Here is a 16642-nt window from a genome sequence, read left to right on the forward strand (position 1 = left end):
TTACCTCTAATATTTGCTATTGTACAGTTCTGTAATATTTGTTATTTTATCTTTGTGTTTTGTTGCAGGATGAAAAGGAGAAGCTGACATGGAGTGACCGTATGCCTGGATATGCAGCAAACTTTGGATTGATTTTATTTATGGTAATATAATCTGCATTTCTGCACATTTATTAGGTGTGAGAAACTTTGCAATGAGCATCTTGAGTGGAATCCCGAATTAGTGTTCTCAAAGATGCTAAAACTGTGAAGAAAGCTAGGGTTATAACCTATATTTGTGAGAGATATGTGTCCTACCAGGAAGAGTCATAGAGCTCAATGCCTACCTCCAGCTTTATTCTCTTTTTCGAAAGGCTGCTTATGAGAGGGCTGTTGGCTGGATGACTTGCTGTAATGACAGCAGCTCGCTACTAGATGCTGTCTCTCCAACAGGGTTTCTGCTCCATCATCTATTATCTGTATTGGGGAAGCCCATTGTATTTGCTAGTGTGCACAGTATTGCATATGCTCTGTCAGAATGACATTCAGAAGTGTTGAGCCTACTGAATAGATGACATACAGGTGAAATAAATCTCTTGCTGAGAAGTATACGTACAACACACAGTCAGGGATGGACTATGCTGCAGTCGAGGAAGACCATGGTATACAATCCTCACTTGAGTACAAGAATAAGGTGTGCAGCTCAGCCAGCTGAGACCACTGTCCTAGTGAAATTTCCAACAGACCATAAACACATCATCAAGCTGTTAGATTTTGTAAACAGGAGTAGGAAAGCCTGGCTAATAATCCTTTGTGGTGGGGTGACCCTGGCTGGAGGCCAGGTGCCCACCAAAGCTGCTCTATGACTCCCCTCCTCAGCTGGGTAGGGGAGAGAAAATATAACAAAAAGCTCAAGAGAAGGACAAGGAGGGATCACTCACCAGTTACTGTCATGGGCAAAACAGACTTGACCTGGGGAAATTAGTTAAATTTATTGCCAGTCACAATCAGAGAAGGATAATGAGAAATAAAACCAAATCTTAAAACACCTCCCTCCACCCCTCCCTTCTTCCCAGGCTCAACTTCACTCCCAATTTCTCTCCCTCCTCCCCTCAAGCAGCACAAGGGGACGGGGAATGGGGGTTGTGGTCAGTTCACCACACGTTGTCTCTGCCGCTCCTTCCTCCTCAGGGGGAGGACTCCTCACACTCTTCCCCTCCTCCAGCCTGGGGTCCCTCCCACAGGAGACGGTCCTCCACCAACTTCTGTAATGTGAGTCCTTCCCATGGGCTACAGTCCTTCACGAACTTCTCCAACGTCAGTCTCTCCCATGGGATCAGTCCTTCAGGAGCAGACTGCTCCAACGTGGGTCCCCCATGGGGTCACAAGTCCTGCCAGCAAACCTGCTCCAGCCTGGGCTCCTCTCTCCACGGGTCCACAGGTCCTGCCAGGAGCTTGCTCCAGCGCGGGCTTCCCACGGGGTCACAGCCTCCTTCAGGTGCCTCCACCTGCTCTGGCGTGGGGTCCTCCATGGGCTGCAGGTGGAATCTCTACACCCCCTCATCCTTCCTCCATGGGCTGCAGGGGGACAGCCTGCTTCACCGTGGTCTTCTCCAGGGGCTGCAGGGGAATCTCTGCTCTGGTGCCTGGAGCACCTCCTCCCCCTCCTTCTGCACTGACCTGGGTGTCTGCAGGGTTGTTTCTCACATCTTCTCACTCTGGCTGCAAAAATGCTGCAGGTTTTGTTTTTCCCCCCCCCTTCTTAACTCTGTTATTCCAGAGACGCTACCACTGTCATTGATGGCCTCAGCCTTGGCCAGCAGCGGGTCCATGTTGGAGCCGGCTGGCATTGGCTCAGTCAGACATGGGGGAGCTTCTAGCAGCTTCTCACAGAAGCCACCCTTGTAGTCCCCCTGCTACCAAAGCCTTGCCACGCAAACTCAATACAACCTTAAATTACCTTGTTAAGGATCCCATTATTCCTCTGGTTACAGAAATTACTGAATGAAAGCACGTATTCACATCTAGAGCCAGTATAAAATGGCAATAAAATATGCTGGTGTACACCACAGGAGCATCTGGCATGGGAAATTTACTTAGGGACTAAATTATTTAAAAGTACCTAAGTATATTTCTAATATACTGAAATTTGCATATACTGCAACAGATGTCCTGTGAAGATTTAGTTTCTTTTTCTGACAGTCAAAAACATCTTATATACACATTGAAGTCAAATTTTCTGCATTTTTATAAATATATATGTATATATTTATGAAGATATATGTATTGTATATTATATATATTTTCTGTACGTATTAGGTGTGTCATGCATATATATATATATATGTACTTCGAACATTTTGAGTGAGTTCATCATCCTGAGGCCATACCACGCATTTACTTTTTAGACAGAACCTCTAACTGGCATCAGTTGGGACTTTGCTTAAAGCACAGTATACCAACTATGACTAAGCATATAGCCCCGATTTAGCTTTTACAAGTCATTCTTTTGCAGACAAGGTGCTTACATGTGCTCTTGACTTTAACCACATGTTTAAATCTCCCCTAAGCATGAGCTTAAAGTGCTTTCCTGAGTCATAGCCTATGTATTACACTCCGTGCTTACTGTAACATCTCAGAGAGATTTATAAAGGTAAAATGTAGAGCTCCAATTCTTCAACTTCTGTTAGTGACTAGTGGAACTATGCTGGCTTTCAGCATTTAGAGAAGTGGCTGCAATGATTTTTTTAGCATATTTTGAGCATTAGTAAGATGTAAGAACCTACAGGAGACAACTTACAAACCATGCATGAAATTCAAGTCAGCTCTTGATAAGGTAGAGCCAGCTCTCCTTTCCCATGTGGAGATTACAATCTATTCTTTACTGTATGTAATATTTCTCTTTTTTTCCTGCTAGATTAGTTAAACAGTAATTGGAAACAGCAGACTAAAATTTGTTGTCAGCCTGTGCAATAGAATTGCACTGAGGAAACTAAATTGGTCGCATTTACCTCCATTGTTATTATTATTATTCACATGGACTAATTTTTTTAGCTGTAAGCACTACATACTTAAGAGGTGATGAAATATTGAATTTATGTGTCCGTGTGCACATATACAGCACACAGACCTGGAAGAGACAGACACAGGTATGCACACACACGTGCTGCTATTTCTAGTGCTGCAGGAGTGACTGTTGAATTCTTAATAGTACCTTTTCCAGGCTCAAAGGGTCTGGCAGCACAAACCCATAGGTATTTTCCATGAAGATGTCTACATTGATATAGAATGCTGCTGCTGTGTTCTGTCCCTCCTTCCCCCGGCTTTACACGCCATGCTTTCACTGATGATTCTTGAAGCTCCTAACGGTTTTCTTATTGCAAAACCTTTTCTCTTTATTTTTCATTTGCATACTTCTTTTGTGTACTTCACTTTTGTGAATCCTCTTTCAAGAACTGTGTTGTATTTTTGTCTCTCTGGCTTTTCTCCTGTCTTTGTTAAGCTAGATATGCTGTTTGTTTCTTTAAAAGTATAGGTTGAAAAAATTTGGTTTGGTTCTCTTGCCCAGTCGGTGTTGGTGTTTTACATCACCAAATAATTCCAAGGACTATTTTACACATTTATGGATGGTTTAAAATCTGGTCACAGGTCTTTTGTTGTATACAAAGCCTCACTTGACTGCAGAGGAGGCAGAAGATGCAACCTTGATTTAAGCAATGTCTTTTGTAGGGACTTTAGAACAGAAGTTCACAAGTCTTATGTTTGCCCAATAAGACCAGCAGTAGCAGGAATTCTAGGCTCAGCTGGGCATATACAAGTTTGGCTTGTGTGCGATGAGTAATAACATATGTCACAGTTTAGAAACTCCACATTTAGAAGGTACATGTTGTGGCAAAGATTTCTGAGTATGTGATGAAAACATTGGTAGCTGCTGGAAAAGAGCAGAATGGCATGGAGCCTTTCTTTGGGTTCATTGCGTTTGGCTCAGTCAGAGAAAGGAAGAAAACCAATTAGTGTCATGGCATAAAAGTTCAGCCTGTTCCTTCTTTTGGACCCTATTGCCCTATTCTTACTCACATGGCATAATACTTGACTCCAGAATAGCCCCACTGGGGAGCCAAAGAACTATTTGGACATTAAATTGTTATCCTACTTGGATGAAGGTATCAGTCTAGTCCACGGGGTTTTATAGCTTCCTTCTCAGATCTAGTATGCTTTCCTGTTTGTATTCATTCATACCAGGCTCAGTAGGTGACCTTTTCTGCAGCCAATTTTCACATCTGTTTCTAAGCAATTCAGTCCTTGACAGACTAGTTTAGATACTCAGTGAAGAAACTGTCTGCCATAGTAAGAATTAGAACTGGCCAGATGAAAAGTTGACAGTGACAACAAAACCCAAAGTAGGCACATGAATGAAAGGTGACCATCTGATCTGGAATTTGGGCAAAAGAGGTATTCTAAGGAATGGGAGAAATGTTGTGAAGATACAGGAACCACTCCCTCTCAGTGACCGTCTGGGGAGTGAGAACTATGCTCTCAGTTACTGTGCATTCCTATAAGCCCTCCTCAGTTTTCTCTTGTTGCTGGATGCACAGATAATGAAGACTCCTAAAGGAGTGTTTTTCCATCTGTGTCTAAGCAGATGTTTAAAAACAGCTGGGCAACAGAGGAGTTTCTGAAGCCGTGATGCTTTTGCAAAACCAGTATCTTTGTTTTTTAAATAAATAAAACATATTTTTCAGGTAATTTTGTATATCTTGTTATGGCGCTGCAAGAACTGAAAAGGCCACAATACTGCAAGCCTCTGATAGTATCTCATCCTCCAGTAATCTTCCTTATTGCTGTGGGTCCCTTAAATCCTTTGGTCAGGTTTAAGAGTCTGCTATTCAATTTCAATGACCTGAAATTTCCTCCTTCTCTGTTTAGACTCTTCTTCCTGTGATGCCAAGATATTTCTAAGTGGAAGCTTTTGATGGAGATAGGTGTCTATGGAGGCCCAGAGAGCTAATCACCTCCAGAATGATACATACAAGTTTACTTTGCTGGTTTTCCTTGTCCACCATCATAGTAAAAATTTCAAAGAAATCCACAGGGGAAGGAAACAGAAAAAGAGTATTTGGAAGGTGACTAAAAGGAGGGAATCTATGACCCAAACTAAGAAAAAGAAAAGAGCTTAAGGTGACTCTAGAGGGGGAAGGTGAATTAGATTACTGACGGTGCTTTTTGGTTTTCTCTTTATTGGGGATATTAGTCTCTACTGTACTGATTGCTTCTGCAATGGGCAAGTTAGGTAAAAGTTTTGATCTTTGTGTTCCTGCACCACTTCTGTCACAGCAAGAGCTGAGCAGATAGTTCAACACGAATCAGACTTTTGTCTGCATGTTTGGTAGGCAAAAGAAAAAGATAAAAATAAGGAGAAAAATTACAACTGTTTTCTCAACACAATGAAAACTGCAAAAGGAAAGGAAGTAATATTTTATGCCATTTGAAACATTTCCTTTCAAAATGTTTTATGTTTAGACTTTTGTCTTTAGACCAATATTTGAATGAAAAGTATTAGCATGAAGCAAAAACTCATCATTCACCTACATTTCATTTAAAATTAGTGAAACATTTCTTTAAAAAGTCAGAATCAGATGTTTTACTAGATCTAATAGTTCATTACTATTTTCTCACAAAACGTATTTGTGAATTTCATCTGATATCTCCAGGAGTTTTTCCAAATCATTATTTTTCAGTATGTTTACTAGTTCTCCATTAGAACTAAACGCGCCTAGTTTTCATTGTCAACCTTTAATATAGCTCTGATTCTTGTTCTGGTTCTTTTGCAATAGTACTTTTTCATAAGACAACCTTCCTCTGTATATAGGAATTCAATAAACTATTGCTAGGTCATTAAAATGAACTATTAAATTTCCTTAAACCTGCATTGTGAATCTGGGCCCCTAGGCCCATTGAAATAATTGCAATAGTCTAATCTTTGACATTTAGGTAGTCTCTTTCATCTGAGGATCTCAAGATGTTTTACCTAAAATAATAAATGTACATTGGAATTCTTGCCAAAGGCAAAAACGAAAGAGAAAAATGTACCCTCTCCTCCTTTCCTACCATGGCTATGAAAATTTGCTGGTTTTTTATTATTACTTTATTGATTTTTTTTTTTTTCATTGTGGGGTGGTTTTTTTTTTTTTGAAACTGGAATACCACAGCCCTGTGAAATTCAAATTATTCTTGTGGGAACTTGACCTTATGTAGCAGGGCTGACTTTCCTCATCTCATGCGTCAAAGCCAGCCCATGAAGTGCACCAGGATACCAACTGATTTCTGGGACAAAAATGTAAAGCGAAGCCTTAGTAAACCTGTTTTGGGCAGTCTGAAAAGAATAATAACAAAGGAAACTTTATTTTTTTAAAAAAATTGGTGGAGAGTAAGGTATCATTTCTGTGCAGAGGTGAAGCTGTTTCAGCCAGCAAAGCATATTTACTTGACTGCACATACATGTAAGCCCTTCAGTCCAAGCCATCTGAATCTATCGCCAGATAAAAGACCTTGCTTAATACTTGCATTTGAACCCAAACTACCTGAGTTTCTCCAGTACTGCATGAATAAAGTGTGGAGCTTTAATCAGAGAGAACGTGCACATCTTCAGGAACTGTTGTGCCAGTTTGGAGTTCTGCACCCATTTTCTTCATTATGTCCCTGTTAGAGAGCTTTGAATTCTCACATTTTAATTTGATCATCCCTGTATTATTGTTGCTCTAAGAAATAACCACACAATGCCAATTCATGGAACAAACCCAACATATCAGTTAAAGCTTCTGTTTAAATGCTAGTATCAAACTTGAACTAATCTATCTGTACATTTCTTTGCAGATTATGCTGACGTTTTCAGCGGTGTTTGGTGTGATCGTATACCGAATCACAACAGCAGCAGCTTTGTCATTCAGCACAAATGAGACAACCAGGTCAAATGTTCGAGTGACTGTGACCGCAACTGCTGTCATCATTAACCTCGTTGTGATACTTATACTTGATGAAATTTACGGAGCTGTTGCCAAATGGCTGACAGAAATTGGTAAAACTATCTCACCACATTCCTCATTAGTACATTACATGTATTGACATGAGAGTATGCAGGGAGGTTCTAATAGGAGTATTTCCCACTGAAGAGTGCCAGTGAAAATATTCAGGGCTATGGGGTAAGATGCTCAGACATGCATCTGTGAACCAGGGGTCTAAGCCGCAACATGCAGTGTGCCACTAATAGGACTAATTAGCCTGGCCATAATGCCATGTTAACGCAGCTGTGCTATTTACAGGATCTCAGCTGGTATTTCTGCTTTGAGCTGGCTCTGTCCCAAGATCCACTTATCTAGAGCGGGTTGAGAATTTTTGACCTGGTATGTAGTTTGATATATATCTTTACCTCTAGGAGCCTGGTTTACTGAAAGTCATTGGGTTGTTTCAAAGATGTTGCTGGCTCTGGCAAAGCTACACAGGCAAATGTTTACCCTGTTATTTTGCTGATGTGATTTTTTACCTGGTCCATTTTTTTGTCATTATAGGGGCATGTCTGGGCTGGAATTTTTTATAATAATATCTATTTCATTTAGGGGTTGGATTTTATTTTTTTTAATGTCATTGTATTGTTACAAGCCTGGCAATGTAGTTAAGTCTTTTAAAGGTGAGTCATTCCATTGGCTACTGTAGGGGTTTAGGCTAGAGTTTTGTTTTGTTATATACATTAGGCCAAAGATGTTTATTGATAAGGCCCTTACATGAGATTCTTACAGCTGTCATTAAGTATTGTTTCCCACATTTTTATACATCACCGCTAATTCTAGACGCTTTGAAGTCTAGGAACATAAAGTCAATTGTCAAAACACTGAAAATCAATCAGCATCTACAGATGGCTTTAACAGTAGCAAGTGCTCTACCTGTCAGTTTTGGTCATCTAAACTTAGGCATCCAAATTAGAAACTTTCTGCAGTGAAGCCTTGAAGTCATTTGAAATTGCAGATTCCCTCCCTGTAAAACCTAGAGGGATGTGACGCTGGCTGGAACTAGCAGACTTCAGATTAAAACCTTAGGAATTCTTAAGACTTGTGTTTTTATCCTCACTTTCTCAAGACACTTTCAAAGTCACAAGTGAAAACATCTCTTTTAGTCCTATTTTTTGAAGAATACCATAAAGTAAAGTTTTGTAGCTGTCATAATAGAGGCCCAATCCTGATTTTTTGAAATATGGTCCTGTGGTTTTACCAGTACGGATAGCCTGATAGTTTAGATTAAATTCATAAAGTATTTGAAAGAAATGAAGACAAAGCAATTCATTTTCACAAAATGCCACGATATGGGGTTAATTTGTTTGTGTTTTGCATCAGGCTTTGGGCAAAATGTAGCAGGGTTACATAAATGGACTCTGTTCTAGTGGCATAAGGAAGCTCAGGCTTACTGTCCAGGCCAAAATTGTACCCAGATTTTCAGCTTTCACATAACTGACAAACTGCTAACTGCGTGTGACCTGATCAATTCTGTTCACTGCACCTGCCCAGGTAAGAAAGGGCACAACTGTTAAGGCATGATGCTGCTGTGTGGAAGGAGTAGGAGGAGATGAAGGTGAGGCTTCTCCTTTCTGGCAGTTTCTAGGCAAAACTTGGGAAGTGCAAGCTGCTGCCATTGCCTGTCTGGGCGAAGCACAGAAGGAAAATCTCTCCCTTTGAAACGTGCACCACTCTGAATTTTGAAAGAAACAATGATTTCTTACTTGCTGATTATTGTCCCCCTGTCACCGTGCATTTAATTCTAAGCCTGCTATCTTTATTTAGGCAGCATTCCTAATTAACCATCAGATGTTTTGTTTAAGAAGAATCCAGTCTGAGTAATCTCTAGTGCTACAAATTACGTAAGTTAGAAAGTTCATTCAGGCAGCTTTCTCCAGTGCTAGGCTGAGATGCCAAATGTAATCAAAGTGTTAAAAAAAAATTACAATTCATTCATGCTGATAAATGCTCCTTACCTTGTGAACTTTCATTTTGCTGAGCAGAGCAAAACATTCTCTTTTCATGCTGCAGTTAATCGACAAGCTGAGGAACAGACTCATTGGGCTGGAGGAACAGCTCTTGACAGTATAGGTTTCTTTTTCAACCCCCAGTACACATGAATCTTTGCTCAAGTGAAAAATTACATCTGTAAGCACAAGAATAGTACCACTGATAGCAATTGCATTCATCATAGGATCAAAATAATGGATCTGCCTCAATACCTGCTGAATCACTGCTTGGGGGGAAGTAGTAGTTTTGTTGTAATCAATGCAGAGAGCTTGTAGAGGATGGATGAGGACTCTACGCACCTCTTGTGGACCCAGCAAAGCGGGGTGCTGATGCCCCCTTATCACAGATCAGACCAGCAGAAGTGCAGATTATATCCTGGCATTCCCAGGTTGAGAATCAGGGGGTGTTGACTTATACCTCATTTGCTCACTTGTAACTTCACTCGGGTCAAGGAAGAACCAGTCAAATGGGGACAAAATTGAAACTACTTGTGTTTGTCCCTTATAAAGGCAGCAACTCCTTCAGTGAGCTAAGACCCATGCCACAGCTATCTATCTCAGCTCATTCTCTACCTGGAAAGTTTCAGCTGCCGAGTTTTGGTGTAACATGCTACACAACCAACCATATTTTATGTGTGTATCATTTTTTGGGGGAAAGTTTTCTCTCTTACTAATGCATCTATTCTGGCTGGATGCATTTCTTGTGTAGCAGACTCCACTAGCTAGAGGACAAATTCTATGCATGCCTCTATTGGTATGGTATAGCATATCTGAGTGTGGGGAGGGGAGCGAAGTGCTGAGTGAGTCTCTGGAACCATATATGGTGTGCAAATTTTCATCCAGAGGCTGAGCTCATCTTTGTGGGAGTTTTCCATAAGGCAAAGACTAGGATTTTTCTCCCTTGAATTAAAAGCTGCACCACTGTTATTCGATATTCTTGTTGCCCTGAGCTGCTTGTCCTGGGGATCTATCCAGCATATGGGGTCATCTACAAATTGCTCAAATCCTTTGAAGGTTTAATTAAGCTTTCCTGTACGTATAGGTGTATGATGGTTTAGGGCTCATCAGATTGTTTGTTGACCTTTTATGAAAATATGGTTGAAAGTATCACAAATAAAGCTGGGCAGTAGGGACTCATTAGAGTTTTGCTATTCCTTCAGCGCTCAAATAAACACCATGCTTTTTTTTTTTTTGAGAAAAAAACCCAAAGCAACAAAACCACCCAAACTGTGTCTCAAAACAAGACTGTACAAGTACAGCAGTATTTTTAATGAAATCCTTAAAGCCAGAGCTCTGGATCTACCTTATTATTTCACACTTCCATTGTGTTACAGAAATTCAGTCAAGAACATACCACAATAAAATTGTTTGCTCTCACATTAGTTAACAACTCAGGATGAGTGTGGCAATACAAGAGTTTAACCCTTATAGAATCTTTGAAAGAGGATCCTACTGGCAATTTGAAAAGCCTCTGTCTTATACCTATGTGTTCTGTTGCTAGAAAATTTCCATGGAAATTGGAAATAAATCTGGGAACAGAATAATGAATACTGAAAATGTTTAGGACACATTTTTACAAGTTATCTAAAAAGGTCCAGAAATTTAGAATATATATAGTAAATGGAGAAGCATTAGCAAAAATGTGCATTTCTTTTGCACGGCAAATAAAAATTCACTTAATGCCTTATTCAGAAAGGTGCTTGGTCTTGTCTTTAGTGTTAAGCACTTTAACAATCTCATTATAGAAAAAAAAGACTTGTACACACAAAGCTAAGGCTTTTAAGGTGTTTTTTTCTGGATGAACATCTTTGCACTTTGCTATCATCGTTCATGAATTGACAATATTAACGCTTTGTTATTTTGGTTGTGTAACTGATATACTTATTCATGTTAATATAGATACACTTATATACATTAAAGCCACTTATACTGCTTTAGCTTTATGCAATTGAATATCAAGATCCAATTATTTTTCTTCAAATTCCAGATAGCTAGTAGGAGAACCATGTGAAATAATAATAATAATAATAATAATAATAATAATAATAATAATAATAACAACAACAACAACAACAACAATAATAATAATAATAATAATAATAACAACACATTATGGTAATAAATATATTTAGTGATATTATATATTTAAGAATATAATAGGTGTCACAGTAAATGACAGAGGAGGTCTGTGCTAAGATTTCACACGTGTGGCCTGAAGCAGAGGAAGGTGATGTGGTCGGCCCAGGTCTCTCAGCAAGGCAATGAAAGAGACCGGAAAAGTGAGGTATTGTCAGGTCCAGGCCAAGTGTCAGGATCTGTTGGGTTTTTTGCCACCAGGATATTGGATGTACAGCTAAAAGCAACATGGGATAAGCTGTCAGAGGCTTATCAGAGAATCAAGTTCATTATTTTGTCATTATTAATATTTCTATCAGAGAGTACTCAGTTTTCATCTGGAAGTTTGCAAAGACTCCCTGGAAATCAGGAGTCAGTGACAGAGCTAATGTGCATTGGTACAAATTAAAAGGACAAAAGAAAAAACAGACTGAGCTCAAAGTTTGCACTTTGGTTTTGTATTTGGGGTTATCAGGGATGTTTACATATGTACTAATTGATTTGTCTGGTTGACTTCCCCCCCCCCCACTTCCCCCCTCCTAGAGGTACCAAAAACAGAGAAAACCTTTGAGGAGAGACTGATTTTGAAGGCATTCCTACTGAAGTTTGTGAATTCTTATGCACCAATTTTTTATGTTGCCTTTTTTAAAGGAAGGTAGGATAAATGTCCTTTACATATAGATATTTATGTATATAGATATTTATGTGTGTGTGTATATATATGTGTGTGTGTCTCTATATTAGTGGATGTGTGTTTAAGAATGGGCACAAAGGGCTACCTAAGTAAGTCTGGGACTGGCCACCTTCACCAGCTATGCAAAAATATCATAAACAAGGGTGTCTAAAGCTTGCTTTTGAATGGCAGGTCATGATGTTGAATATTGTCCTGTCTCTCTTCTAAGTAGAGCATTGTTCTGAAATGCAACCATTTTAGTTTTATTTCTAAAATAAGAATAATCCACACCTCAGGAAATAATTCCTTTCAGTTAAAAAAGGGTGTTGCATTTATGAATGAATGGTAGTGCTTATAGGTCTTCACTTTCCACATTTTAGCAATTTTTTCTTGAAGACTCTTTTAGCAAAGAAAGATTTTCCTGTTTCATTTAAAATTATGGAACTGCTTTCTCTATTTCTCAATGTTTTGCAGTATTCGCCCATATCAAGTTAAATTAAGAAATAGTTATAGTCAACTGGAAGTTGCATGTTTTGGCAAATGAACTGATTGACCAAAAAGCTAATTCAGCTGTCCTGCTAAATAAGTGTGACTTCCTATGGGTTCAGGATCAGTGTCTTTTGGGACCCAGTTATCCACAGTATAACACATGCTTTTGAATGGGAAACTTAAAATGATTGTTTGCTCAAACTTTGGCAAAAATGTTTAAAACATCCTCTGGATTCTGTTTTATACCATTTTTCTGTTCCTTTTGGGGGCTGTAAAGTTTGTTAATCTATACGCTTCACTAATCCCATTCAGCATCATTGATTTAAGAATTAATGATACATTTTACCACCAATTGTAAATATTGTAAGACATTCATGAAAAATATCACCAATTTCTTTCTTTTTAACCATTTTTTTGTGTTCTATGGTTAATATAAAGTCAATCTCACTGATTTTCCCCATGTAGTCAGGAGACTGTGTGTAGATGTGTAAATAACTCCATTCAGGGCACTACTCAGATGCAAGAGAATTTTAAGATATGTGTTCCCAGTTTTGTTTGTGATCTCTAATCAAGAGAGGGAGGTTATTATTATTTTTTAGCACAGAAAAATGTTTTATTAAAATTATTTCATCAAGATGTGGTAGAAAAACATTTGTAGAGGCCTACTACTTTGAAATAATTTAAAATAATCAAAGTTGAATAGGTGTTAAGTCTTAAAATTCATGTTGAAGTAGCTAGTTCTGAAATATTTTAGCTAATATGAATGAAAAGTTATGTTAAAGTTAACCTTTTTCCTATTTTTCTGTTATTTCATATATTGTTATTGCTTTCAGATTCGTTGGCCGTCCTGGTCATTATGTTTATGTGTTTGATGGTTATCGAATGGAAGAGGTAAGTACATATGAAATTCAAACAAAAAAAAGATCTTTAAAAAAAAAGAGATATGTGTACAGTGTATTTCAGTGGAGTCTAGACAATAAGGGAAAAAGAGAAAACATGTTAACACAAGATGTTAAATCTTCAACATAAGTAGACAAACCCCAGATTTTCCATCCAAGGCACCTCTGTGTTCTTTCTTTATGCAGTTTTGAGTACTTCACAATCTCTCTTAGGCGAAGCTTCACCATTTCTATGCTTTACAACTGGGCACTGAGGCACAAACATTCCATGATTTGACTGAGGCCCTTGGGAAACCTGTGGCAGAGCCGGAACTTGAATCTGCCTTCTCATTCTGTAGATCACTAGAAGCCTAGCAATTTTAATAGCCTAAAAAGCTATAGCTATTTTGTGCTAAACCTGTAAACTTTTTTTTTTTTCTTCCCAAAATTCCTTTCAGCTGCTACGGGTATTCCCTTTAAAATCAATAGATGTACTAAAGGTTTTACCATAAAGCTTACACATAAGTCTTTGTAAGATTGAAGACTTTCTTCCCCCTTGGGAGACATCAGGGTAGAAGAGTATTGGTGATACTGCATTATGTTTATTACATTGATTATATAGTAAATATTTTAAAAGGAAATATAGTAGCCCCAGGGCACAGTAAGTTATTTCAGAGCTCTACATATTTTCCATAATGCATTTTTATGAGTGGAGATGAAATACCTTGTTAAGCATAGAATTGCAATGATCGATGAGCTCCGTGCTCCTGTGCAAATTGGTGGCAGGGGTGATAGGCACATACTGACATCATGAGATGTCAGAGTAGCTCTCCCAAGTGGGTACTTTGAAATTAATTCTCTTACTCACTTCACTCTCTACGGTTTTGTTTAATTACAGTGTGCTCCAGGAGGCTGTTTGATGGAACTCTGTATTCAGCTGAGCATCATTATGCTTGGAAAACAACTGATTCAAAACAATCTGTTTGAAATTGGAATCCCGTATGTATCCCAGCCTTCTCCATTACCAAGCGCTGTTCCTATGACACAGTAAATTAAAGGCTTGATCCTTATTCAGTTGAATGGGACTTTTGCCACTGCCTTCAGTGGGTTCTAATTGAATGTAATGATAAATCACGTTTTTGGTTATGATGAAATGATCTGGCTGTATTTTATGTTGAATAATTGGCTATATCTGCAGTAAATGGCTTAAAGAAAGTGATTGAATATATTAAATAATTGATCTAAATTAATTTTAGAAACCTGGGAAAACAGGCAAGGTATGATAGATCTCTTGGGAAGTTTTAGAGAAGCTTTCAGGGTAGCAGTGTTGAATACAAATTAGTATAAAGTGGAGGAGAGATGGCATGGAGAAAAGCAATAGCTCATAAAAGATATTAAAATGTATTACTTGATCTATGACTATTTTATGGGTTTACGGATCAAGTCCACTCATTTCTGAGGTGTATGTCAGTATGATGCAGGAGCTAGAGCATGAGAGAGGTGCTGACACGCTGCTCAGTGGCTGTCTGCCACAGGATGCTTAGTGCGCAGTGTCCTCTGCCACAAATACAACAAGAAATCTCTTGTGGTCTGTCTCCAGTGGCAAGGGGATCTTCAGGCACTGAGAATCCACTGAGAATGTCCTGCCTCTGCCTCTTGGGAGGTTGCTCTTGTTTCTGTTAACTGAATCATCCTTGGTGGTAGTGGTCTGTGAAATGTTGTATTAGATGAAGAGTCTGGCTTAGACGCAAGCTTCAACTCTGCTGGAGTTAGTCAGAATCTTTCAACTCTGCTGTCAGTAGCTCTTGGATCACATCCCTAAGGAAGGTCTTGAAGATGCTAACTGGAAACCAAGATGAGTGATGCTTAAAGGATTATGAAATATTTTTGAAATGAGCCCTTTTCCTCCCTTTTCCTAGCAAGAACTTTTTCTTGGAAGTAATTTAAATAGAGAGAAAAAAAATTTCAAACAAATCAAATGTGGGTTATGGATGGTTTCATTATTCTTGTGTCAAAGTTCAATAGGGAGGCCTGGTTTTTGTCTACATCTCATTGAGTTTACAGTTTATTTTGAGAAAAGGGTGGTAAATCATTCCCAAAATATCTGACATGTTGAAGGTTTAAAGCTTTCTCAGTGTAAACCTTGTGTGATTTTTTTCCCATCTTCCAAAACCTTACTGCTACTGGACTTTTTTAATGGGGATTTTATGGTGTTAGAAATACTATATTTATTATTTTTGACTCATGAAAGCAGAGGCTGATCCAGTCCAAACAGAAAATTGCTGTCCCACCCTTTTGCCAACAACCTATGGTGGCCTCAATTTTTAAAACTGAATAACTGTTTAAAAACAGACATAGTTTCATCCTCCCCTTCCTAGAGAAATACCTCATTTCAGTCACAATGCTATCTTGTCTTCCTGAAATAAGCACATCTGGTTTTCCTTTGCTTGTCTGCATTCTCAAGAAAATCATGTGTATATCCATAGGGCTTGACCCTTCTCACCAGACCTGTTTGCACCAAGAGTAGCTCAGTGCTTTACTGAACACTTAATTAAATCATAGTTAGCCTTCTATTTCTGCAGGGACCACTCTGCTGGTTTGGACTAGATCCTTAGTGGTACTCTATTCTACCTCATCTGCCCCATGTATGCAGGCACAGAGACACACTTTGAGTACCGATCAATCAGATTTTCAGAGGGTTGTGCATAGGTCTGCTGGACACACATAAATCCAGACCAAAAGGGACTCTGAATGTGCATGTGTTGCACAAATAGTAGCTCTGGCATGTCAGTGTCTCACACATAATCTACTATGTCTATACATGCTGATGTTAGGAGATGTGACAGATGTATAGATAAAGATATCCTCACTCTCCAGCCTTCTCGTCTGGCTTCCTACCAGATCCTATTCTTTCTTCCTGCTACCTGTTTCCCTTGGTAATCTCTTACGGTCAGCTCATCTCCTCTATTAGATCAGCTTTTTAATTTTCCTTCCCAGGATATCTCTGTCTTCATCGGGCACTTATTCTATTTTCCAGTGTCTACTTTTGCACAGGCTACACACTGTGATGAACAGTCCTCCTGTGGCAGAAAGATAGATCAATCTTTTCTATCTCCAGTTTCAGCAGCTGCACTTTTTTCCCCCTTGCCTTGTGCCTCTTTGGAGGGAATGACGGTCAGAGTGAATAACACAGATTCTTCCATTGGCTCCCTGTATTTTCGCTGAGGGCAGAGTACAAGTACTGCAATCAACCTTACCCATGTGGAGAGGCAGAAGGGTAGTATCATAGATGGTGATTTGTTCTTCAGAATCTGGAACTGTCCTCTATATGTCTGTAACATGGAAGTATCTCTGTGCTACATTATATGATGACCCAGATCAAAAGAGTTTTCTTCCTTATCGAAATCTCAGGATTTCAGGATTATTTTCAGACAACCTTTTGATTTCATTTACCATA

General features: G+C 39.0%; 1 protein-coding gene across 1 annotated transcript in view; it reads left to right on the forward strand.

Moving 5' to 3' along the window:
* Window positions 1-16642, forward strand: part of ANO2 (anoctamin 2) — a 198777-nt gene that overhangs the window by 152461 nt on the left and 29674 nt on the right. Inside the window, exons 15-19 of the mRNA XM_054812685.1 lie at window positions 69-143; window positions 6852-7053; window positions 11689-11800; window positions 13141-13198; window positions 14084-14184. Of these exons, the coding sequence (XP_054668660.1) occupies window positions 69-143; window positions 6852-7053; window positions 11689-11800; window positions 13141-13198; window positions 14084-14184 (548 nt within the window). The remainder of the gene's footprint in view (window positions 1-68; window positions 144-6851; window positions 7054-11688; window positions 11801-13140; window positions 13199-14083; window positions 14185-16642) is intronic.

This window comes from Grus americana, chromosome 1, assembly GCF_028858705.1.
Source record: "Grus americana isolate bGruAme1 chromosome 1, bGruAme1.mat, whole genome shotgun sequence".
NCBI classification, from domain to species: Eukaryota; Metazoa; Chordata; class Aves; order Gruiformes; family Gruidae; genus Grus; species Grus americana.